Consider the following 27,630-nt stretch of genomic DNA (forward strand, 5'->3'; position numbering starts at 1 on the left):
GGCTGGGTGCCGGGGACGCAGCCCTGCCGTTCCTAATTCAACAAACAGAGGCAAATATACCAATCTCTAAACAACCCAAAAGCTTAGAATATGACTGAAAATTGGTAGGCTACACGACAGAGATAAGACACAAGGTGGTTAATGGATCTCATAATAAAAACTATTGAAAACCCTAAAAAAAAAATATCTGAGCATGTCCCAGACTTTAATTATAGTTTACCAACATTAACTTTTATTGACAAATGTAAGAACAGAAATAAGATCTCTACTATTTCCCACACACACTGGCTTCCTAAATGTCTTGGACGAGTAACACTAAAGTATTTACACTCTATAGATATACAAATAGAAGGTTTGCTCAGATCACCTTCTACCTTGTGATGGGCACGAGTTCTTCTCATAGGCCAATGTTCTTCCAAATCATACAGCAAGGAAGCTATCACTCAATCCACCAAAAGAATTCTACCATCTGTGCTATTAAAATTTCTTGCATGACACAGCAGTCTTAGAAAGACTTCCAACGCCCATTCTAACGATTAGCAGAAGCACAGTGAGTCTGTAAAAATGTTATAATCGAAGCTTTTATTACGGTACATTGCCTCTGTGAGGAGACAAAGGTTTTAACTCAAGTGTTGACACTCCAGTATGAAAACTAAAATGTACTTGAGAAAGTGAAAGGGCTGTGACTCTGAGAAGCATGACTCTCCATCTCATGCCTGTAGAGAAGGAAAGATGTGCCAAAGCGTCAGTGAAAAGCTTCCAGAACATACTTATGAAGCCTCAAGTCATCTGTCCCTCTCGGTAGTCGGTGCGCTAACTGCATAGTCAACTAGCTAGCTCTACCTAACAATACGACAGAAGGAGAAATGTTCTGTGACATTTTAAACAATAGCTGTTTTAGTTTCACAGGGACTTTGTCATGAGACAGAGCAGTTTCTCTACTTTTAAGCCACAATCCACCTGAAAGTCTGGTGACTACACACCCACATCTACAGTGGTATATTATCTATATTTTAATAAATAAATCAACCGAAAAGCAGAAAAGCAAAGCAGCCAAGCCTCTAGAGAAGTCTTACCTCTACCAAGGCTGGGCGACCTTGATACATATGATAACTAAAACAGACTAAGCCTCTCTCTCCTCCCATTTTATATTCCCTCTATTGCTGGGATTAAAAGCATGACTCCCTAGGACTGGGATTAAAGGTGTAGGCCACCACCACCAGGATTTGTTTCTGCATTGATCTTGTGTAGCCCAGGGTGGCCTTGAACTCACAGAGATTCATCTGACTGTCCCCACAAATCCTGGGATTAAGGGTGTGTCACCACTGCCTGACCTCTAGTGGCTTTAGCTTAGCCTCTGGTCTTCAGGTAAGATTTATTTATTGGAATACAAATGATATATCACTACACACATCCTTTTTATTTTACCTTGTATTAACTAGGAATTACATTTTATTCTAGCTTGTGTATATGTTACAGCACCTTACACATCTGCAAATGCTTACAAAATGTTCACCACTTAACACATTACTGAATGAATGCTATTGAATAAATATCAAACATGATAAAAATACCTCATGACCCAAAATTAATTCTAACAAAAACCAAAACATTTCCTATCTACTACTTAATACAAATTCATCCTAAGCCCAAAATTTTAGCTGTGACAAATAAAAAAATCAAGGTCAACTGACTAAATTTACAGGTATGAAAACGGCCAAATGTAATACAGTATAACAAACAGAACCAAAGACGGCTCTAACAGCTCACTGGACTATGAAGGTGTTTACCATCCCTAAACACGGTGGTTCTCAACCAGTGAGTCATGACCCCAGGAGAGGAACTACCCTTTCACAGAGGTCACCTAAGACCATCTGAAAATACAGATACTTACATACGATTCATAACAGTCTCAAAATTACAGTAACGAAGTAGCAACAGCAGCAATGCTATGGCCGAGGAGCACAACACGGGGAGGGATATAAGGTCCCAGCGTGAGGAAGGTGGAGGACCGCTCCGTAGCACACACTCAAGTTTATGAGTGCGTAACTACAAGGCAATTTATTCCAACAAGTATGTTTTTTTAAAAGCACCATCCTCAGTTAATCACATAAATGATTAGAGCTGTCAAGTAAATAATACGGATATGTCTAAACAAAGCATTATACTAAATGAAGAAACTCAGTCACTGTATTAATACAGTCATGATGGGTGATGTACCTACAGAACATTCTAGAAGAGGCAAAACTAGTACCAGAAACAGAACAGTAATTACCAAGTAGAGGGTAGAGAAACTAACACAGCCATGTAAAATATTTACTGGTTTAGCTAGAGTGTTCAAAAATCACCAAACAAACCAGTAAGTTATTTTAGAACTAATTTTTTCTCCATATTCTTCTTTCACAAAAACCCTACCCAATTAACCTTTACATTACTAAAATACAACCCTTTTAATTTTGCTATGGCCATTACTAAGAAATTTTATGACTTCTAAAATTAGTATCGATACACTCTTAAACAAATGATTTCTCATTCTATCGTCAATGCAAGCATTTATTCATGATTTAAAAATGTTTTAATCGCCTTTGTAGTATTGCGATTTATTTAAAGTTTGCCATTTTAAAATAAACAATCTTATAAATTTTGACAAATGCATACAGCCCGGCAACACTGAGAAAATTAGGTTACAGTGCCACTGACCATTTCAAAAACATTTCCTCAGGTTCCTGAGTCAACCTCTCCTTCCCATCCCACGCTTCTGGAAACAATTAACCTGCTCCCTGAAACTTCTGGTGGAAACATACAATGTATAGGTTTTTGTGACTGCTAACATAATCAATCACATTCTATTACCAAGACACCCACTTTCAGAGACCGAGTTCCACTGGTAAATAAAAACACACCAGGTTAAACTTACAAAGAAAAAAAAAAGAGTTAAGAGGTCCGGGGTTGTTTTGCTGTGACATTTGGCTCCAAGCTGACAGGTTTGGATGACCCCTAGAATAAAGAGAAAGTTAGCTAGGCCTTATTCATGTCCCTGAGTCACTTGCTCCACTCCTCTCTCCCCAGGCCTCACCCCTTGTCACCGCTTTATGCGAGAACTGGGCCTGTTACTTCTGTGACATTTCTCTGTCTCCATGTTATATGACTGCAGGTGCTTGAGGCCGTTCTTCTCATTATTTAACATTTATCATTTCATCCTTAATAAAATTTTTTGTTTTTATTTTTATTTTTTTTTAATTCGTGGATTTCTTTTACTCATTAGGTTCTCAAACACAACAGCTCAGTTTCAGGTCCAAGGATAATACCAGAAGTCCCATTAATAAAAATTAAAACTTGAAAAGGTATTCTGTTAGGCTGTCACTTCCTGTGTTCCTTTTAATACAGTTTTAGCCAAGTCATCTAAAAAGTCTCAAACAACTAATAAAAAGGGTTGTATTATGGTAGCAACTGATGCCAATAAAATCTAAAGAATACTACAGAGGTTCTGTCCCTCATGGAATAATTTGTTCTGCTAATGTACAGTAAATACACATACATGCTGTGGGAACGTCTACAGCCAGGAGCCTTTAAGCTACCAGTCCACGTGGACGTGGTCTCTTCTACTACAAATGCAACCGAAAGGCTTATGCATGTTCACTCTCTCAACTGCTAGATTCGGTTACTCCTAAATAAAGAACCCTTATTATACTCAATTCTGAGCTAATGAGGACTACTTTATAATGCCCATCTACACATACACCTATGTTTAGACAGGTGGTTAAAATTTCTAGATAGATACATAGATATAGTAGATGTAGAATGATTACGATTATTTACCGTGTACTTATCTGTAGTGGTTTCTCAATGTATATATGCAGTTGTGCAAACTTTTCAATTTAGTTATGTTTTTAACTCTGTTTTTATCCTAAAGGATCCAGAAAAATTTAGAAAAACAATAATTATTTCAGTGGTAGAGGTAACTGGTAGAGAGATAAACCAACTATGGTGACTTGTACATATAATACAGCTACGAGATTAGTCAGGATTGTGATAGTTTTACTACAAAAAAAGATATTAATCCTGGTGATATTTGACATCTTGAAATAAAACATTTAAATTGTACTTTTCTGTTCTTATCCAAAATTTAAAAATTACCCCCAAAATGAATCTCTCCCACCCTGACTTAAATTTCACTTCTGTGGTTATAGAACCAAGTACAGAAATTTGGCTCTGTTTGGTAGATGGTGTGATGCTATTTTTATGACTATTAGCTAGTTGTGTGTTTATTAGTTTTCATTCCATTTTTTCTTTTTTTCAAGACAAATGCCTGAAAATAATTGAGTGGCTACTTATATTTATCTTTACTCTGTCATTAATAATTATTTTTAGAAAGGTAATTTGATAAAGTTTGGCTTTACCTGAAAATTATATACTCTAGGAAATAAAATACAAATAATTTGTTATTAAGTAATTTTACTTGAATTCTAACATTTCAGCTGTGGTAAATAGGCTTCGTAGTTATTTTGTGTTCCACTTTAAGTTTATTAATAAATTTTCATGATTTCCTTATCAGGATAGTCAATTTAAAAGAAATTATTATGTTTTTTTAAACTTTTTTTTAAGACTCACAGCCTTTCTTGTGGCTTCAGTCCTTTGTGGTGGATTCTGGGGCCTGAGACAGAAGAAGCTCAATGTTCCTATCCTGAAAAGTTCACATTTCATTGTTTTTCTGCTGCAAGGAGGCCACTTGTTGGTTCCTGGCTGCTCAGCCCCGAAATAATCACACAGAAACTATATTATTTAAATCACTGCTTGGCCCACTAGCTCTAGCTTCTTTTGGATAACTCTTACACATTAATTTAACCCACTTCTAGTAATCTGTGCATTGCCACGTGGTTGTGGCTTACCAGTTAAAGTTCCGACATCCGTCTCTGGCTGGGCTACATGGCTTCTCCCTCAACTCCGCATTCTGTTTAGTTTTCCCCACCTAGCTCTGTTCTTTTGCCCTATCAACAGGTCAAGGCAGTTTCTTCATTCACCAGTGGTATTCACAGCATACAGAGAGGACTCCCACATCATTTTTCAAAATCTGAAACTTTTGATTGACAGTAGAGTTTCACAGGTCAAAAACTCTACACCGTATCCTCCAAAACAGTTGCATTTACAACCTAGGAGAACTAAAATATTTACAAAATTACCTTCTGGTTAGGTTTACAAATTATATTCATACCATAATTGAGTTTGTGTTTATACTTGAGTCTCATCCCCAATTATATCCTGTTAAATATATAAAATATTCTAAAACTGAAAAATATGTGAGATTTTAAATACTTACCCCATGCCTCTGGAATCAAAGCTCCTTGTCTGTACTGTCAAGTTAAAATATCAAGTGTTTCTAAAAGCGCTAGAGTTCTGAGGCACAGGTTCTGTGTTTGGTGGGTTTGGAATTTGTTCAGAAATTCGATATTTTAAATGGAAATTATATTCTTAAGAGGCAGAGAGTTGTGAATGGAAGGGTGACCCAGACTTGCTTTCTAAGAATGCTTTTATGGCTTCTCAGTATTTTATTTGCAAATATAACATCCAGTGTCTAATGTTGACTCTGACACTGAAAGTATTACCTATTTTCAATTTTGAGATACTAAAGTAAATAAGGTTTTGTTAGATAACTGATTTTCCTTCTTCATTTATTTAAAATACGCAATTTCCTGAGATAAAAGCCACTTGCAGCTATTCCTTTTTACAATTGTTTCAAATATCTAATTGTAGTTGTTGAATATGTCACTTTCTTCAGCATTTTAATGACCACCATGCTGTATCCTAAGTGAGAAGTGGAGAGCTATTATATTTATTCTGGATTAGAATCATAGTATTGGCTATTAACAACCTGCTGAAGATCTTCATACAGTATCAATGGATAGCCAAGTGAGCGACAGTCTCATATGTTTAAAAGAAAAACTGATGACATGAGGGGTGTAACAGGGCAGGTGCATGGGTGACCTCCTCCACATGACTGATGTGGGAATGTCATAAATCAATCTGTTGATTTCATTGGTTAAGCAATAAAGAAACTCCTTGGCCCTGATAGGTTAAAACATAGGTGGGAGGAGTAAACAGAATAGGATGCTGGGAGGAAGAGGAAGTGAGGTCAGACTCGACAGCTCTGCTCTAGAGCAGAGACGCCATGCTCCGCTCTCCCGATAGCTCTGCTCTCTGAGGCACAGGCGATGAAGCTCCGACCCAAGATGGACATAGGTTAGAATCTTCCCGGTAAGCGCACCTTGGGGTACTTACACGCATTATTAGAAATGGGCTAGTCCAGGTGCAAGAGTTAGCCGAGAAGAGGCTAGATATAATGGGCAAGCAGTGTTTAAAAGAATACAATTTGTGTGTTGTTATTTTGGGCATGAGCTAGCAGGCGGCCGGGGTGCTGGGGACGAAGCCTGCTAGCTCATGCCCAAAATAACAACACACAAATAAGAAAGGGAAATATGAGGTGAAATGCGGAGTGCCTGCCACTCTAAAAGAGGTGGATGCGGATTCTGCTATGTCATTCCATTCATTAAACTATGGTAAGACATTTTAAATGTCTGTCCATTTCTAAAGCCACCTTAACCTCAGGGACAAGCAATGACTGCAGCACAAACCACACTCACATGGCAGCTTTACTGCTCTCGCCCTACAGCAACTGAGTCACTGATAAACTGAATGAAGTAACAAAATTAAGACATAAAAGTTATATACCAGCCAGGCGATGGTGGTGCACGCCTTTAATCCCAGCACTCAGGAGATAGAGACAGGTGGATCTCCTTGTGTTCAAGGCCAGCCTGGTCTACAAGAGCTAATTTCAGAACAGCCAGAGCTGTTACACAAAGAAACCCTGGGGGGGGGGGGGGAAGGGGGGAACCAAACACAAGTCCTGGTAAAGCATAACTGAAAACAACGACGGTGAGATACAACAAGCCTAGAGCCAGCACGCTTTGCCTGCTCTTATTCAATATAGTGCTCTAAGGCTTGGCTAGAACAATTAGACAAGACAAAAACACAGGATAAAAGTAGGAATGGAGGCAAACTATTCTCACTTGTAGATGGTGTGATCGTATAACTAAAAGACTAGAGTCTACTGAAAAAGACTTCGTGGAAGCTACTAATAAACATAGTAGTTGCAGGATACAACAATTTAAAAGAGCAGCCTGCATATACAGCAATTAACCATCAAAAAATTAGGAAAGAAATCTCATGCACATTAACTCAAAGAAACAAAAACACCCTATATGAATCTCAGAATATACTTAGTAAAAGCAAAAGACTTCAGGACACTAAAAAAGAAAATCAAAGATTAAATTAGATGATGGAAATCTTTTCATGCTCCTGGACTGGCAGAATTAATGTTGTGAAAATAGCTGCACTACAAAAAAAAAATCTATAGGCTAAATGATATAACCTAAATTCTGATGTCATACTTGATAGGTCTAGAAAACACAATTCAAGAATGTATTATGGAAACACACACACACACACCAAAAAAAAAAAAAAAACAGAAACAAAAAACACCACCAACTAAAGCAATCCTAAGAAGTAAGAATCTAGCTGGAGTTAACCCAGCATTTGACCTCAAATTATACTACAGGAATCTATAGTGACAAAGATAGCCTGGTGATAGATTGGCGTAAAAAAATCAGACTAATGAAGCAAAATACAGGACTTGGCAACAAACAGACAAAGTTAATGGTCACCTAATCTATGACAAAGGTATTAAAAAATACAATTCAAAAAAACAGTCTATTCAACAAATGATGTAGACAAAACTGGAAACCACCTTCAGGAAAAGGAAGGAGATCCATATCTTTCACCTTACACAAAAATGAAGTAGAACTGGATCACAGACCTGAATTTAAACCCTGAAACTAAGAGAGAAAAACACTGGGATTTTTGGAGGTAGGCAAACTTTCACAGCAGAAGTATAAGGGCACAAGCAAGTTTCAAGTCAATGGACAGGACTCCATAAAATTGAAGTCTCTGCTCAGCAGGACGAAGAGCTACCAGCTGATTGCACACAGGCAGACCAGGGTGGGCGAAATCTGTATCAGCTGCATTTCAGATAATAAAAGGCTGACAACCCCAATTTAACAATAACTCCACAACTCAAACACAGAGAAGATAAAACAGTAAATCATCAAATGAACTGATGAAATAAACACTTCTAAGAAAAAAAAATAGTAGCTATTCTTAAAAGCATCCAACATTTCTGGTCATCAGGAAACTATACTAAAACAATTTTGAGATGTCACCTCACCCCAGGCAGAACAGCTATCATCAAGCAATCTGACATCAAATCTTAGGAAGGAGGTGGGGGGAAAGAAGCCCTTACTACTTACAGGAGTACAAATTAACAGTCATTATGGTACACAGTCTGAAGGATCCTTAAACAACTAGAAAGGAAACTATCATAGGAACCAGCTGCCACTCTTGGGCACACGCCCTCAGGCTCCACAGCCTACCACAGAGGCATCTGCACACCCGTCTTCTGTCCCTGCACTACTCACAACAGTACAGAAGGGACCAGCCTGGATGTCTACTGACAGACGACTGGATACTGAAGATGTGGCACATACTCAAAAGGAAGTATTATCCAGGTTGAAAAAAAGGGGGAGGAATTCATGAAACTTTCAGGAAGTATGATGAACTTAGAAGTGTAATTAAGAGAATGGAACCAAACTAAGAATGAAAATACATGTGCGTCTTCTCTTTCATAATGTAGACCTAGTACATAATGTACGCATAAATAAATGAAAACAGGAGTATCTTCTCTCTCATATGTAAACCTAGTGTATAATGCATGCATGCACACATACATACATATATGAGTAAGTGAGGATAATCTAAAATTTAAGAGAGGGTAATAAAGTAGAATGGTATGTAGGCTATGTAGACATGAGTCAAGAAAGGATATACAGCTGTTTTTTTTCTAGTTTCAACACTATTGTTTTTCTCTATATTGGTGGATATACAAACTCAGCTTTCTAAAGTAGCAAAAACCATTTTTTTTTTGAATTTCAAATGAATCCGATGCATTCCTCCTTTGAGGGAGCAATGGTGAAAATTTGGCTGCCTTTTTATTTTCACTGACCATTAACACAAAAAGAATTAGACAAGAGTTCCTGTCATGGAACACATCTGTCACACTGACCCACTTTTAAAAAGTCATTTCATAAGTTTTATTTTAGTAAGAGGTATTACAATCTAAAATTTTCTCCTTTTCTTCTGTTTAAAGTTATTATCAAAACATTCTATTATAGTGTTAAGTGTTATTTAATATGCACACTGCACTGCTCAATGTAAAGTATGCCTTTGAAAAATTAAAACAGGAGCTGGAGAGATGGCCCAGCAGTTCAGCTTCCAGAAGACCTGGGTTCAATTCTAAGAATCAACATGGCAGCTCACAACCATCTGTAATTCCAGTTCTAGAGGATGTGATGCCCTGTTCTGTCGTCTGAAGCACTAGGCACACACACAGCACACAGACATACATAAAACACCTATCCACGTCAACTAAATGAAGATCCCTCCCTGGGGAGGAGTTGGACAGGACAAAAGAGCAAACGGCAAGTGACTCATGGAAGCACTAGACCTAGAGAAGCAAGGGGAGACAGGCCACAGCACAAAGAGCGAGAAGAAAATAATAAAAACATTTCTAAAATAAAGAAATGTAAATGCTGCTTGTGAGTACCTGACTACACCTAGCCCTGTCACTGCGTTTCTAATGCACACACGGTGACAAACTTCAGCTTATAAAGATAAGCAACAATAAATAACACTAATTATGCAATAAACGAACAAGCTTTTTTAAAAGACGCAGGTACAGAGTCAACACAAATGAAAGAAACTAATCTGAAGGAAGAAGCTATTTTACACACATAAAAAGGTGTGTTTAAAACAGGGGTTAACGAACGGAAAGAAGTCTGTACAATTTGGAGGTAATGAAATACTGATGGCCAAACAGACCATGAACTTTTTAATTGTGTGAGTCAGTCTGTTCTGAGTTAGCATGCCTGCAACAATGATTTCTGATACAAACACATTATTTTTAAAAGCAACTTACACAAAAATATAGTGCTAAATTTGTCTCATCAACTGCCAGAATGCAATGACACACAAATACAAACTTAGATTTTATTAAAATCACCTGAAGGGTCTGGTGGAATGGCTCTCCAGGTAAAGTACATTCTGCATAAGATTAGCAAAGTAAATTCAATCCCTGGAGTCCATGTGAAGGTGGAAACAGACCACTGATTTCACACACACACTGGACCCCAAACACAAACACACACACACAATCATGAATGCATACAATTAAAAAATGACTTAAAGTATTTTCTTAGGCAGGCGGTGGTGGCGCATGCCTTTAATCCCAGCACTTGGGAGGCAGAGGCAGGCGGATCTCTGTGAGTTCGAGGCCAGCCTGGTCTACAGGAGCTAGTTACAGGACAGGCACCAAAGCCACAGAGAAACCTTGTCTTGAAAAAACAAAAAAACAAAAAGCAAAACAAAAAAAAAGTATTTTCTTTGTAAAATACACTCTTTAGACTTGACACTAGTTTTCACACTAAGATCTGACAAAAGGCTAGGATAGGAGCACATTTTCCCATAATAGATGAAAATCCTATTAACATAGGTTTTCCTGTAAATAAAACTCACTAGTAAGAAGAAAAAAAATCAAAAGAATTCACAAAGTGGCATTTGTAGTTGTATGTGTGTGTGTGTGTTTGTAATGCACAATAATTCCACAACACTCTTCAGAATGGAATAGGTGCAGAAAGTGAAATATTAAGGGAATAAAGTATTTTTACAAAACAGACATATATATGCTATAAAAAAATGTAAATTTAGGCCTGAGGAAAAGGCTCAGAGAATACAACATCCAAACATTAGAGTCGAGAGTTTGGATCCTAGGACCCACTTATGAAGACAAGAAGCATCAGCAGCCTATCATTGTGTAAAAAGATCTAGAGAGCCCGAGGTTCAGCTAGAGACACCGCCTCAGTACACAGTAATCAAGGACAGCACCCATCAACCTCCACAAGGATGTGCACAGTACACACATATGCACATGCACACATAAATGAAACGACAAATTAATTCATGATAGATCTTACATAAAAATGTATTACAAATTATTTTGTATTACTCCAAATAATGCTATACAAAATCACCCAACTACAGCTCTGCAGCTTCCCATCACTGCAATCTGTAATTTACACAAGCAATTTTCAAAAGTGAAAAGATGTACCCTCCCCATACTTGACATTTACGGAGGAGGGTGTGGCAGACACAACACAGGGAAAACATGACTATCATTTAGTCACTAGGGTCTGAGGACGACCAGTATCTTTCTAGGAATATAGCATAATCTAGCCCCAAATGCTGTAAGAAATACTAAGCAATGTTGCTTGTCTTGTAGATTTAACTAGCAAGAAGATTCAATTCTCCCATAAATTAATTCAATTAAAGTAAAAGTGAGCCTATGGTTTAATTTACAGCAGTTTAATTCAAAATTAAGATTGTTTGGTAGTGAAGGCACTTGCTACTCTTGCAGAAGACTGGGGTTCAGTTACCAGCAACCAAATGGCAACCTTCTCAACTCTACTAACAAGATCACACACCTTCTTCTGCTCCCCAAGGGTATTGGGTACATACATGATGCAGACATACATGCAGGCAAATACCCAGGTACATAAAACAAAAACTAGCTCAAAAATTAAAACGAAGACTTAAAACAGAAAAGCTATTCTCAATGGAGATATTTCTGTTATTCTACTGCTAGGACTCAATTATTTCTCCAGAAATAACAAGTGGCTAGGACAACACCATGTTGAAAAGAATAGCTTCTGATGACTTTTCAAAATGATACCACTGATTCTACATTTTCCTAAGACAAAGTCATTTTAGCCTGAAATGTGCTTACATCACATAGGGCTCGGGAGATAGGCTAAAGGGATTCAGCCCAAGCACAGAGACAGAGTCCATACCCCCAGGACTCACAGCGTGTGTGGCCTGACAATGCCGCAGAGGTCGCAGAGGTCGCAGAGGTGAATGGAGAGAAAGAGTGGTTAGACACTCGGATTCTGGAGGTCCAGGGACTAGCTACACTATTCAAAACAGCAATCTCCAGGCTCAGTGATAGATCCTGTCTCAAAAAATAAAGTAGGTCGTTGCTGTAGGTCACAAGGATGAAATGAATACGTTTCTTCTCCAGTAGTGTGTATAATACCTTCCAGCACCATGAATGTTAGTCAGTTGGGGAGGGGGGGGTTTACAGTTGGGCACCAGCTGGATCCCTCTATTTTTAATGGTGTTAGGTGGTATTTTAGCAAAAGAGCCTCACCCTCATGTTGGGGAGAAGAGGGAAAAGAAAATGGCCAAAATATATTACATGAAAAAAATTTAAAATAAAATGTCATAAAAATCAAATTTAAATTGTTATTAGTAAGTAAGAACATTTGCTGCTCTTGGAGAGGACCTGAATTTGGTCCCCAGCACCGTCATGGGGCAGGTGACAACTGTCTGTAACTCCAGCTCCTGGGAACATAGCTTCTGGCCTCTGCAGGTAATAATACATAAGTACATGCACATACTCAAAGACATCTGCACGCATGCAAACAGACACCTACACATAAATATTTTTAAAATTATCTCCTATTTTTGAGGCTATAATGATAACATTAAGAACTACCAGCCAACCTCAGTGGTTAAAGACCCACCACACAGTTCACTGCCCTTCACTTAACGCTCATCATGACAGGGACTATTGCTCTGCATCTCCCAACTCCTTACCTAGATCTGGTTTGTAAAGCACACTTGATAAATAGGTATTAATCGATGTGTGTTATCAGTGATAATCCAATTTGCTGTTTAAAACATTTTTATTCTGTTGCAAATAGTGCTCAACAAATAATCCTGTACAACTAAATCCTAAGTTTCTTAAAGCCCAAACATTTTCGAAGGACAGCTTTTATAGGATTATACATAATATGTACCATAAAGACCACTAAAAGATCAAAACTGGAATCTGCATACCTCTGACTGAACAGGAGAAAGCATTCACTACTTCTGTTGTTTTTTTCCCAATTATACTGGCTATGACCTTATGTTTTTTATGATAGCTGATTGACTAAGCTCAGAGCTCAAGGAAAGTAGGTTATTAATAAATTTACATTTCACCTGTGAGTAATAAGTCATATTCTTTTGTCTTGAGCCATAACACTGAATAAAAAATGTTAATCAGGTTTCAAAAAAAGAAATAAAGTAGCAATAAAAAGATATCCAAAGTCAACAGTGACCTTCATACACACAGACACACACAGAGGCAAGTGTACTCTCACACATATATATGCACACACAAATATATGAATATACACAGGAAAAAAATCAATAAATTCTGTAAGTATAATGACAGTGATCTCCTGAAGCAGTTTAATTCATTGAAAGACCAACAGGAGTTAATGATCCCAAAAGGACAGTAGGAAGCTGACTTGGATTCACTGCTAAAGCGGGGCTTACGCACTTGCCCTGCTCTGACCATGCACCTCACACCAGTGGTGTGCCATGACTTCTCTTACAGCTGTCCCTAAACACTTGGCATAAGCAACTTAAGGGGGAAATGGGTTTACTTAGCTCATCATTTCAGGGGGTTTCAGTCCGCCAGGGCTCTACCTGGGGGAGCATCACTGCCCCTGGTGGTGACACAGGGCTCTGCAACTGAAAGCAGAATACAGACACAGGACCAGACAGGCAGGGACAGGCCACACCGCCTCAAGGTCTGGTCCCTTAGGAAAAATCTAGGTCAGCTAGGCCCTGCCGCCTGTAAGTTACAAACCCCACTCAGTGTCACCACCTGTGACCAAGTGCTTAAAAGCATAGCCTATGAGGGACCGTTCAGTGAGGAAACAAACCGCTGTCAAGTCCTGACTATCTCCTGATACTGAATCATTCTGTCTGTGAAGCAGTTTTGTTTACAAATGGAACACAAGAAAAGAGGGAGAAGATGCTGTCTGAGTTAGGGCTTCTATTGCTGCAGTGAAACACCAGGACCAAACAAGCTGGGGAAGAAAGGGCTTATCTGCCTTACACTTCCATATCTCTGTTCATCATCGAAGAGTCAGGACAGGAACTCAAAGGGCAGGAACCCGGACTCAGGAGCTGATGCAGAGGTCATGAAGGGCTGCTGCTTACCGGCTTGCTCATCATGGCTTGTTCAGCCTGCTTTCCTGTAGCACCCAGGATCCCCAGCCCAGGATGACATCACCCACAATGTGCTGGGCCCTCCCCCACCAGTCACTGATTAAGAAGGCCTTACAGCTGGGTCTTATGGAGGCACTTTCTCAATTGAGGCTCCTCCTTTCAGACAGCTCTAGCTTGCACCAAGTTGACACAACACCAGCCAGCACATAAAGAGGGGAGGGGTCGAGTATTAACGCAGTTTGTCTCTCATCAAGTCTCTTGACCTAACTTGCAAATTTAAAAATACACCAACGAAATAAAAGATACTAAATTACTAATTACTAAATAGGAGTCTAATAAGTAAAATACAGATCACAGTAAATTCAGCTCAGTTTCTCTAATAAGCTGCAAAATTCAAAGATATGGAGAGATCTTGATCTCAGAAGACACTGAGTCGGGGGTTCTCGATCTTCCTAATGCTCTGACCCTGTACTAGTTCCTCCTGTTGTGGTGAACCAAACAATAAAATTATTCCACTGTCACTTCACAACTGTAATTTTGCTGTTATGAATCAGTGTAAGTATCTGATATGCAGGATATCTGATAAGTGACCCCTGAGAAAGGGTTGTTCAACACTCTCACAAGGGAGGAGAACCTTGAGAACCATTAAAGTCTCATCAACCAATCTTGATCTACCTGCTTTATTTGGATTCTGGCTCAAGTTAAGTCTGGGAGAAGCCAAGTCAGCCTCAGCGTATTTGTAATTCTGAATGACTAAGGAGCTATGGCCTCGTAGTTAAGAGTAGTCTCTATCTTTTGGAAGGAGTACAATACACAGTTTAAATGGGAAGATGAGCCAGTGCTGAGATCTGCTTGTGTAATAGTCAAAGGAACAGAGCGTGCAGATGAAACAAGAGCCAGGGAAAGGTGACTACTGCGACTGGATGAAAACTGGTCGAGAGTTTATTATGCTGGACTGTTTTCTTCTGCATGTTTGATATTTTCCATAAAAAGATGATTGAAAAAAATTAAGAGGCTTCAGCAAGAAGGAAAACTGATCATTTACAAAACAGATCAAGGTTCAAAGAAAAGAAAATGAATATAATTCAAACTAAGTTCTTTAACGGAAATGCTAATTATTAAATATGAGAAAATTCAACAAAAACGTCTTCTAAATTTTTTCAAAGACATTATATAAATAAAATGAATAAAGCCTATCCCAAAAATCACGCATGCTTCAAACTGTGTTCGTAGTCCAAGTGGCAGATTTTGCCTCACTGTGGTACTAGGCAAACAGCACAAGCATGTATACCACAAATCCAACAAATAGAAAAATGCCCTAGCATGAAGCAAGAATAAAATCATGAAGCCAGTGCCTTTCTGCTCCTCTACATTTTGCTGTCACTACTTCTGCAAACTGAGAAAACTACAGAATGCATCAGAAGTCATAAAAAATATGCAACCACACACTTCTGAGATTCATTCTCTTGGGGACTCTGAATAGATGGGATTCTCTACCTACTAAAGTTTAATGTGAAAAAAATGATACATTTGTAAGAGACCTATATGACTTTAAATACAAATCTCTCTATAAATAATCACCTTCAGAAGGGAAATAAATGGTGTTTATAAAAAGCGAGTCATGGATGTAAAGGGGATCATCGTGATGACTCGTAAGTAAAGGAAAATAAAATAAAGAGGTAACAAAATTCATGCTTCCCTAGGCATTTCATTCAGTCCAGAAGATGGAGCGACACTCCCAGAAGCAATTTCAGAATAGATATGTCTTTATTTTTCCCCAGACAAACTGGATGTTAAACAGAACGACAAAGTATATTTGCTCTGGGACACTGAAGGAGCAAAAAGAAAAGAAAAAAAGAAAAAGGCAGGAAAACCTCTTGGTAAATGACATATAACTAGTCAAAATCCCTCCAAATAGGCTGACTAAACCTATGACAGTGAGTCCTGCAATATCGTGATTCCTTCCAATTCTTTCCAAAGTTTTGTTATAAAAATCCATAAAACTAAAACAAGTCTTATACCAGTATAAGGCACACACAGGACCAGCTGTTTACAGTTTAGGAACACTATGCAGAGCCTCCACCAGTGACTTTTCATCACCACTGAGCGCCACAGGTGCCATAAAGAATCCTGAGCTGTTTTCTTAAAGACCCTTACAAACTGCTAAGGCATTAAGGGATAATCAAGGTTTGGAATGTAATTTTGAATCAGCATCTAAAGAAACTACAAGGAACAGATTAGCGTGACAAAGCTTTGTACACCTGGCCTGTCACTCTGAGAACATTTTATCAATTCTATTAAGAAAGAGTAGCTCCTAGACACAAACGGGGGGGGGGGGGAGGAATCCCCATAAAATATCTGAGAACCATTTTTGTACAAAATCATGTTTGGTAGACACAAGTTTAAATAAACCATGACACTATTAAAAACAAAATTCTGAGCAATCTAATAAAAAGCCAGCATCCGTTAAAACCTGGATCCAGCAGCAGTATCACAAGATTTACATGCATGTTCACGATGCTATCAGTTTTAAACTTCCCTCAAAACCTTCTGTGCCTGGTAGCTCACCCTAATAAAGCACACAAACTCTTAACTGCTAAGAGCTTTTTATCAAGTTCCAAACAATCCATAAAACTGAACTGCTTTCACAATAACCCAAGGAAAAATGTCAATTCATCATCTGTCCACAAGAAAGGCATACACAGAAGACTACAGAGCAAAAACAAAAGTTTATTTTTTCCGTTATAAACACATTCAACTCTACCTCTGTTCTTACAAGGAGAGAACAGAGAGCTGACAACCTTGGGAATGCTTCCCAGGAACAAAATCCTTCAGAGTGACACACCCTCCCCAAAGAGAGAAGGGTCAGCACCCTAGGTTGAAAAAGGCAGCTTTTCCCTTCACTTAAGCACTTGAACCTCACTGTGGACCAGATTCTAAAACCATACAGTACCAACATGTTGGATACTTCTGTAGAGGTGCAAAACAAAGGAATACATTTATACTAAACACACACCCAACCTACAAGCTCTGAACAGTTTACATCAGGTTTTTCAAACAGTGTTGTTTGAAAAAGAAAAAAATTGCTTACTTTCAAACTAAAGTAAACGGAGATGTGCACCTTGAATGCCCATGTACCACAACTTCCAAATTTAACAACTCTTAGATTTAATTTTTAAATTTAAACCAAGAGATATTCACCCACTTTTTATGATTTAAACAAAACCCTGTATTAATAAGTCACTGAGCTGAAAAGCCTCCAACAGTACCAAGCTGCTACTCCACTCTTTCCTCTTTACTCTTAGAGAGAATCAGTCATACCCATCGAGATTATGTTTTTATGGCAGAAAAATTGGTTTCTCATGGAATGCCCATGAACTCCCTCACAGCCCTCAGTCACCTTACAGTTAGTCACGGCTGTGAAATCAATTTGTGTCTTATTTCCAAACCAAAGCACTTAAATCTGGCACATGACAGCTTCAATTCTCTTGACTAGCTCTTGTTCCAAGTGGCAGAGTCACAGGACAGAAGCACAGATCTAAATTTACATGGAAGAGCTTCACAAAGGTGTCCCTGAGCTGGCCACACGGATCTCTTCTGAACAGGAAATGCACCATATGTGCTGAGCCAGTAAACTCTTCCAAGCTTCTTTGTAATCACAACACAGCTAGCAGAATTTTGGTGTTTCTTTTCACAACCTAAATGCACTTAAATGCTTCCAGACAATACATATTTAAGAATGACTCATCTTGTGTGTGTTAAAGGACAAGTTTTCTGTATAACTTTGTATACAAGAATAAATAGAAACATTAAAGATAGTATTCTGAAAGCAAAGTGGGAAAATAATTGAATATATACAAAACTTTAAAAGGAGACAAAATTCACTTTAAGAGTAAAGAACTCTAAAATCAACAATCTAATTTTTTTTCCTAGTAAACACCACACACACACACACACACACACACACACACACACACACACACACACAAAGCAGTGATCCAATTAACAACTGAGAAACTGGAATCTGCTGCTAGGGACCAGGTGAGAGGGAATCAAGAGACTGCAGAACCTTCCTTGAACTCCTGGAGGCTATGACTACCTCCAGGAGAGCAGAAGCTGAACCGGCTGCATGAGCTGGGTCCCAAGAACTCTGAAAACCCAGAACTTTAGTAAGTTTGGCACAAAATTATTTGGTAGCAAAATGAAATTATGAACTAATGTTAAATGACTTATATTTCTACTTATCCCACTTTGTGAATGTTCACAATGTCATTAGTGTGGAGACATTCATACTGTGAATACGGAGTGCATATGGAGTGCTGTAGCAAGTATACACAACACAATGGTCACATAATGCAAACCTTTCCAAAACCTGAGAACTTATGCATCCTAAACCCACCAGGGCGCAAAGGTTTGAAATAAAGGAATCTGAAACTGAAGCGACAGTATTGCAGCCCGGCATGATAGGGTTTTAACAATGAAAATAAAAAGCAAATGAAGACCATGGCTTTCTTCATCGTGTGTAATTCAGTGAGATTAAAAATGAACTTTGATGATTCATCAATGGTATTTTTTTCCTGTTTTGGTTTAGTTTGTGGTACTAAGAATTAAAACTTAGGGCCCCACACATGCTAAGCAAGCGCTCTACCACTGACCCCTTATCTCCAGCTCTGCATACTTCTCCCTTGCTGTCCCTTACTATTCCTTAGAACACCAGAGACAGCCAAAGTACTGTTAACAGTTACGAGACCTAAAAGGAACACTGCTGAAAGCATTTAAAAAAAGCATAATTTAGCAGGTACTCGTGATACCAATTCCTGTGGCTTCGTACATCATACTATAAGACACATGTAAACTCCCAGAGGACTGGCAAGCAATGGGGACTTGTTAGGACAAAAGCGCCAATGCATGTATCAAAGCTGACATCAGCAGAAAAAGTCAGAAGCAAACTCTCCCCAGCTCAGGAGGCAGAGCACAGGATCAAGCGTCTATAGCATTCCTCCCAGCATTACTGATGCTCTGTTCTGAGAAAGTCTGGGGGGAGGGAGGAATCTCTTATGTTTTGCAGGGAATACAGCAGCATCTCTGACATTTACCCACCAAATCTAGTGCACTCCTTTTCCAACTCTCAAGAACAATGATGTCTCTGGGCATGTGCAACTATCCCCCAAGATTAGAAATGGAGTGCTCGTACTAAACCACTGATCACACAGGAAAAGAAAAGTATTAAAAAATTAATACAGTCCATTCTCTAATACTTATGCCTCTAGTAAAACAGCCAAACATATTTCTCTGTTGAAAGAAAAGGGAAGAAAGACAATAACTGTATTCTATTCACTAAACCTGTACCTAGTTTTCTGTTTTTCTCACACATTTGTAAAAAGCAAAAGGTCAGGTTCTGCCTTTTCAACCTGAACACCCAAACAAATCTTTCTGATTCTCCTGTAGCAATGCACCCGTTACAGCATCACACTCAGGAGATACCAAACAGTTGCATATAGAGAAGAACACAATTTGCAGCGTACAAGTATTCAAAAGCACTTACTGTTCCCACACACCTTCTGACATTATTTGAACTGAGTGTTAACAGATCCTAATAAAACTAACTTTTGAGGGGTACTGTTTTCAGTTACTTCTCTGGGGGGAAAAGAAGTCTTTAGCTTTACAATAGTCTCAAGTTCTTCTCCTATGCTGATTTGTAAGCAAAAAGTATGATTACTATGAATATCAATTTCTTCTTATAATCAAGTAAAAATGACAATTTAGGATTATATTGGAATTATTACAACTGAAGTAATTATCATGACAAACATACATGATCTTTAATGTTTTCTCCAATCCAAAATAGTTATTTTCCTGGAATTCCAGGCTAATTAGAACTGAGAAAGTAGACAGATATAAATAAAGCATAACTTGCTAACAGTGACATTCTACTAAGTAGCAGAGCAAGGGTCCAGACAGTCTTATTTCTACACTAGGACTTTCCAAACCTAACAAAAGAATCTTCAAATCTTGTTACATTCAATGTTCTGATTCCACATCTCTGGCAGAGGATGGAGGAGGGTGAAGGGAGCGTGGAGCAACATTCTGTACTTCCCACAATCCTACCTGTGATACACAGACGACAGGCCACCCTACCAGTAGCAAGGGTCTATCTACCAAGAAAATACCAGATTGAGCCTATGAACAAGGGAGAGGTTACCAGCTTCTCATTTAAAACTCAGGCTTCCAGTTTTACATTCTTCAGGGGTAACCTGCGAAACTTTTTAAGCACCTGATCTTGGGTTTTATCTGAAAAAATTACAAGCTTAAAACTCTAATACCTACCCCAATTAAGGCATTTCCCATATCCAAAAACTATCTCCCAATACCCTGCCTGTCTGCATCACAATGCTAAGGAGTATTTTAGAAGCATACTTTGTACTTGTTTATATACACAGAAAAAATAGGGCTAAGTTAGAAATCTGCAGTTTCTACAAGCAGCGCCTGGAAGATGAGGTCCACCCTTTTAGCACATACACTCAGTGGTCATGTCAACAGGCTTCTATAAAAGCAGAGCAATGTCCACACAATTTTCTTCCAACTTTACCAGCATTATCAATTATTTATAGCCTAATCTGAGATCTGGATGGCAAGGCTATAAATTTGAACAAAAAATAATTGCATCTGTGCCGCTAATCTTCATGAGCAAGCTGCTGGGTTTGAACTCACCTAGGAATGCCCCTGGGGCATGTCTGTGAGCTTCCTTCCAAAGAGACTTAACTGAGATTGGAGCCCTATCCTGCCTGTGAGCATCGGCACCTCATAATTCCAGAACTGAAATACTGTCTATCACTAGAGATAACATCTTTATCAATGTTCTTAGTGCCAGAAAAAAAAATTTACACAATTCAACAACTAATTCGATACCTGAGCACTGTGGATTAGACCTAACAATGCTAATTAAAAGAAGATATTTAAGAAAATCCTTCCTAATCTGAGTAATTTGGCTTTTTTTCTGAACTTTCCTGGATTTCATTCAACTTTTTTCTGAGATACATAGATACATTTCTACCCCCAAAAAGAATTAAATCGGTCACATCCTTTAACAAGCTTGCTGAAAGAGAAAGAAAGAGGAAAGAAAGAAAGAAAGAAAGAAAGAAAGAAAGAAAGAAAGAAAGGAAAGAAAGAAAAGAAAGAAAGAAAGAAAGAAAGAAAGAAAGAAAGAAAGAAAGAAGTCACACCCAAAACCATAATGGTATTTGATTAAATAACTATACACAAAAAGCCAAATGTATTAGGTTTCTTTTTACATTGCAGACAATATAAACCCACAGATCTTAAATGTACTTATGAATATGTAATTTCATTTGTCAAGGTAGCCTAAACAAAGGTTAAGTTTAAAGCATACAATCTCCACAGGCTTACAATGAACATTTATTTAAACACCTACGAATTTAAAGAACACTACGATGTTCTTTCCTAGATCTGATAAGAAGGCAAAAAATACAATACAAATTTAGACTTCTCTGTCAAAATTCTACACTTCCGGCACTAAACACTCAATCTACAAAGTTCCTACCCTAGGTAAGGAGTAGACCTTCTACACAGAACTAGACATGCCCATGTATCTAGTCTTTTTACATGTAAGACATACAAGAAAAAAAAAGCCTAACTTCAAATGCCCAGAAACCACTTACAATGCCCACTTCTTGTCTAATTACTTATGCAGCTTCAGAGACACGCAGATCCTAAAGGAGTAGAGAACTGAACGACATCATCAAACACAGCAAGGGACAGCAGGCACAGACAACTGTGCACAAGCTCGCCCAAAGTCTCACCAGTCCATCCGTTCAGTGACCAAATGCTAAGCTCTGCCTTAAGGACTGGTACACAAGAGGGAAAATCCAGAACAAACTAAGCTCTCTGCCCCACACAAAGTGTCTACTTCCTCTAAGACAGTCCTCAGTGACCTTGTGGAAACATCCCTGGGTTTTCTGTGAAAGCTGGGTCCTTCACCACCGCAGACTGCTCTGAGGGTAATCGACACACGTCTATCACATTCTGTAGGTTTATTCTGGTCCCCTGGATTGTGCTATTTGCAGAAAAGCCAACCACCTTTAAAAATGTTTGATCTTACATTTTTGTACTAATCTTTACATTTCTCATAACGGGAAAAATAATTACACATATTGCAAATTAAATGCTTCTTTCAGAGAGTAAACTTAACTTGACCTTTCCTAAGTGAACACAGATTTGACACACCATTTGGGAGGCTGGACTTCAATTTACTTATTTTCAAAGCAGCAAAAATGTAACATTATTCACTCATAATTAGTGGTAAATTTTTTAGTAACTAGACTAAATGGAACATTTATTAAACATAATCACAATATTATCACTTCAACATAAAAGCAAAATGTTACGCTCTGCTAAGCTTTTAAAATGCAGTGCACATGCCACACTTTTAACATGTTTTAAAATGCAGTGCACAAGTCACACTTTCAGCATGTCATTTTACAATCCAGTGCACAAGTCACACTTTCAGCATGCCATTTTAAACTTGCCACAAGTAAAGCTGGGAGTGGCCAGTGGCTACTGTATTGGGTAGCACACCTCCCAAGTTAATACTGCGGTTGGACATACCACTTTCAATAAGCAAAACTTAATTCACTGAAAAATTCAGAATGAGGTCACTTTATCAACAGATATAATCATGTACAGGTAGAGGTCAGTGACATTTGCGTCCACAGCTGACTCCAGAAATGTGTCCGGTCAACACAAGCAATCACAGAATTTGTAGCAGAAACAGATTAAACACTAAAGCATATTCCTACCAAACTATAACATCACCTCAACTGCACCACACATACTCCATCATGAGCACCTATCCCTATGCAAACTATTGAAATTAATCTCAAAATGATAATTTCATAAGCCACATAATTACTGTTCAAAAATAGAAGTATAGTATATAAGATGAAATAAAAAACCTGGCAGATTTTTGTCACTGGCTACTTTCGATGCATCTTAACATTATTAATCACAACCTTAAATTACTCTACCTAGGTTCCAGACAAATTCTTTCCACGATTACAATTTACTTTCTGCTTACTAAGAATTTTCAAGTAATTAGGACAATTGCTTAAAATGTAAATAATTCCAAAAATGCACCCTCCAGAAAGCAACAACTGAAACTATTAGTTTAGCACGCAAAATCTGTCCTGAAGGCGACTGACCAACAGATCAAACAGAAGCAACTACACTCTTGTTTACTGCACTTATATTTTCTAACACTGCATTCAGCAGTTTCTAAATTTGGAAGGTCAGTTCAGATTGCACACAAACAGCTCTTTAGAGCTGAAAATGTTAGAAATCACCAAAGTATAGCTGTGCACAGAAACGCTCTACAGACATGCAAGCAAAATCAGCACCGGTCACGCCAATTTCAGACGCCAAAATCCTGTGTTTGTAAGTTCACAATCTATACAAGCCAAAGAGTATCTTTTCCCCCATTTTTATTTATTTAAGCTAGATAATTTCACTTTAGTGCACTCCAAAAAACAGAAAACAAATGAAGTCAGTTTTTTAGGCTGCACATATATCCAGGCAAGATCATTACATTAATTTCTCAATGTTTTTCCACAACTCGAAATGCAAACAAAATGTGTTTCTTACCTGCAGTTGGGAGGAGGATCAAGAGTGATTTCAGCTAGCTCCTTCTGAATTCTGCGAGTGAAATGAGAACAAACAAAAAGGATCTGAGGCAGTCTACAGAATAACCGGGGAATTACACTGCCCTCTACCACCACGCAGTTAAATGCAAGGCTGGCTTTGCCTTCAGTAATGCTAACATGGCTGCTTCCTCTTTGTTCTCAGAGGCATAGCCCAAATCCCTTAGCAGAAACTTTGCAGCTCTTTTTCTCACGTGCTACCGTACGTAAGTGTGTCATCTCCACCTGTTTGGAGAACTAGTCCTTTCTGACCACTAAGTGAAGGATACAGAATCTAATAAAAAACACGCTTTACCAAAGAAATTCTCTGTTCAAGCTTATATGCAAATGAGACAAAAAGGGAGGAGGGAAAACACCAGAGAATTTGACAATGATTTCAAGTCACTTTTTACTGAGCTAAAAATTAACAGGCTGCTACAAGAGCACAGTAACAGTTTCTGGAAATAAAATTTTATCTGTCAGAAAAGTTTAAAATTTCTAATCATCTTTGTCAAATGAAAAATTTCAAACTGGCATTCCCATTAACTCTGACTATCATCCCTGATTTTTAGACATACCTTTAAAGTTCTATAAATTTCCATCAGGAAAGAAGATAAATATACAAACTCAAGCTACAGACAAAAGGCAACTCTGACATTCTTCGTAACTAGGATGTTTTCAAAACTTGAGACATGTTTAACATGTTCCTCCACAAGATGACAACAAACTGGGTACTTTAGATTCTTTCAAAGACTGTTGCTGCTGGTCAATAAAATATTCTAAAGCTGTTAGCATTTGATTAGTGGTCAAAATCCACACAGAGAGTTTGAATCATGATAAGAATGTAACATTTGATCAGTTTTTAAATTTTTCTCCCTTCATTTATGGCCAACAACAACAAAAACTCAACAGAACACCTGTCCTGGGTGATGCGGTGAGCAAGTTTCATTGAACTGCTAGTGTCTCCAGGTACCCCAACACCACTACCACTCAGTCCCACTGGCACAACCGCTTGTCATCCCAGAATATAAAAGTCAACAGAACACAACTGATCTTTAGCTTGGACTCAGTCATTTTCCCCGCTGCTGAGTTAACCCGTCAAACACAGCCACAAGTTTTATGAGTCAAGAGGAAGACCACAATGAAATTTTCAGCCACCGAAAGACATCTAAAACTGTCACTGGCTACTTTTAAGTTTTACGTGTCCTCACAAGAAGGGGGGATAACAATAATTAGCACAGTTACACCTGTGCAGTGAGATTTAAAGTCTTGTTCGTCCAAACTGTTGGCCAATTTAAAGCACACTGTAGAGCCTGCTTCCCAATAAAGCCAAGCCTGGCATTTACCAATGCTCCAGTAAATATTACCATATCTGACCGCTCAATTTATGGCGAGAGGCACTGCTGATCTCCAGCACTGCCAGCTTCACTGAAGCACGCCTCACAGGAGGAAACCTCTCCAGTGCCCCATCCAAATTCCCTGGCCAAGTCCTTCATCTGTCAGAACCAGCCTCAGCTCTGCTGGAGACACTCACTCCTCACTTTAGAGAGCAGAGCAGAGTCAACAGGGGTAGGGTGGCGGCTTCTATGCCACAAGCAGAATGACAGCTCCTTCAAGTTCAACCACATGGGATGGAGAAGTATTTCCGAAGGACGGCCACTGCTGTTAAACCAACAAAGCCAGCGGTGGGACAGAAGGCCACCTGCCCAGGCGTGCGCCCTGCCCTGCAGGCAGATGTTACCTTTTAGCACTCGTGGATAACTTAGCAGTCGTTTTGCTGGAAAGTTTGGTGTTTTTCTTCTGCTGGGTAGCAGAAGGCTTCCTCTCCTCCTGCTCCTCGGGCTCTGGGGCTGCAGGGTCCCGCTGGTCGGCATCTGAACTGCCGCTGCTGGTGCTGGGGCTCTCGTCGTCCGACCTCTGCCTATCACTGGACATCTTGGTGAAGTGATCTCTGGGAAAACTTCTAAGGAGAGAAGGGGCCGTGGAGAAATGCTAAAATCTTCCATACAAAAATAACCCAGCAGCATGCTCCTCTTTCTGGAAGCCCCTAGGAGAGTCTTCTGTGGAAAGGGATTCGAAAAGTCCCCATACTCAAGGTACAGCAAGGTTACAGAGGCTGCTGTGTCTTCTGAGGCAGGCGTTGAGGGATTTACCAAACTCAAATTAGAAAACCCATTCACTCACATTTTCCCCCATCCCTCAGACAATCTATCAATTGTCTACTTTCTCAGAAGGCATGAAACAGATTTGCCAGGGGAACTTGGGCAACGGGCATTAATAACATATGACAACTGTAAATAACAGATCTCGCTGAGAATGTTCAGAAGTCACTAATATCGTCTAAATATTTACAGGCTGACACCGGTCTGAGCTCCCAAATCCTCCTTCCCAGAGGGAAACATACCCTGTTAGTAGTCCATATGCTTATTTACGGTGGCGGGTCCTCCCGTGCGCACCGAAAGCCTTTGAACACACCACTCAAATTAAAAAAAAAAAAAAAAATTCAACTGGCAGCCGCCCCAGCGCCGTCCCCACGGCCAGCGGCGAGGATTCACCCGGCCAAGCCGGAGCTGCCACCCGGGGAAGGGCAGGATCCGAACTGCACCTTCTTCTGCAAAGCTCCCGGTGCCACCGACGTCCCCCGCTCAATTCCTCCCTCACCGACCGACATTTTGTTGGGGGGGGGGGGGAGTAGAGAAGAAAAAAAAAATCCGCAAAGCGGCCAAAAGCCCGAGGGCAAAACAAACAAACAAACAAAAGCCCTCCCCCACCCCCCACCCCCAGAAGTGCAACAAATTGGCGCGGCCCGCCCCGGGGCGAGCGCCGGGCCACGCAGCTCCGCGGTCCTTTGTGGGGAGGGCCGCGCAGGGGACCGCGCCAACTGCGCCCGCCCGCTCGCCCGCCGGGGGATGCGGGACCCGCCGCCCCGCGCCGCCGCCTGACGAGCGCGGCGCCCGGCGCGAACAAAGCTGCCGCCCCCGCCCCCGCCGCCCCCCACGCGGGCCCCGGCCCCGCCGCCTTTACCTCGGCCGCCCGCCCGGCCCGATCGTGCGCCGCTACGCTGTGGGGGAGGGAGAGCGCCGTGGAGCCTTCCTTGAGGAAATGGAGGCAGCTGAGGAGGGGGGGGGAGAGAACCGAGGGGGGGGGGAGCGGGGAAAAAAAAAAAGCTGCCGCCGCCGCCGCCGAGGCTCCGGCCCGGGAGTGTGGAACATCGAAAGTCGCAGGCGGCCGTGCAGTGCCGCGCTGCGGCCGGAGGGTGGCGCCGCCCCGCGCTCCGGGAGCCACGGTGGGGTGGGCGCTCCGCCGGCCGAGGCAGGGACGCGGGAGCCCCCCGCGCGCTCAGCCGCCCGCCCGCCCGCCCGCCCGCCCGCCCCGGCTGGGCTCCTCCCGGCCGGCCGCGCAGTCAGCAAGTTCCGAAGAGCGCGAGCGAGCGAGCGCGCGGGCCAGCGAACGCGTGCGCGCGCGGGAGGGGGGGAGGGGCGGGCGCGGCGGCAGCGCGCGTGCTCGCCGCTCGCCTGCCCGAGGGAGAAGGGGGGGGTGCGGGGAGCGAGCTGCTCCTGCGCGCTCCCGCGCGCGCGTCCCCGCCGCGCCTTCTTCCCACCGAGGGCGGGGTGGGTTGGGGGGGGCAGATGCGCACGCGTCCGCCCGCCTGCCCGCCTGCCTGCCCGCGCGCGGCCGGGACAAAGAGCGCGGCGGGGACCGGCGGGCTGGCCCC

General features: G+C 40.5%; 1 protein-coding gene and 1 long non-coding RNA gene across 5 annotated transcripts in view; both read right to left on the reverse strand.

Moving 5' to 3' along the window:
• Positions 1–27,093, reverse strand: part of Ube2e3 (ubiquitin conjugating enzyme E2 E3) — a 62,013-nt gene extending 34,920 nt beyond the window's left edge. For 2 of the 4 annotated variants that reach the window (XR_007588416.1, XM_050120405.1), the window contains exons 1-3: positions 26,940–27,093; positions 25,657–25,878; positions 23,881–23,931 (exon numbers count right to left, since the gene is read on the reverse strand). Coding sequence is in view for 3 of the 4 variants with exons in the window: in XM_050120405.1 (XP_049976362.1) it covers positions 23,881–23,931; positions 25,657–25,850 (245 nt within the window). In the remaining variant the exon portion in view is untranslated. Of the gene's footprint in view, positions 1–23,880; positions 23,932–25,656; positions 25,879–26,319; positions 26,393–26,520; positions 26,659–26,939 lie in introns of those variants that run through there. The other 2 variants (XM_050120416.1, XM_050120425.1) reach the window with 2 other exon arrangements.
• Positions 1,055–5,217, reverse strand: LOC126487552 (uncharacterized). The gene is made up of 3 exons (XR_007588417.1): positions 4,890–5,217; positions 3,820–3,907; positions 1,055–2,997 (listed from the first exon to the last, which is right to left on the reverse strand). It is a non-coding gene; the product is annotated as an uncharacterized lncRNA (long non-coding RNA).
• Positions 27,094–27,630: the final 537 nt, after the last annotated feature.

Source organism: Alexandromys fortis, unplaced genomic scaffold, assembly GCF_014885135.2.
Source record: "Alexandromys fortis isolate MF-2015 unplaced genomic scaffold, M_Fortis_MF-2015_v1.1 scaffold_8_1_9099942, whole genome shotgun sequence".
NCBI classification, from domain to species: Eukaryota; Metazoa; Chordata; class Mammalia; order Rodentia; family Cricetidae; genus Alexandromys; species Alexandromys fortis.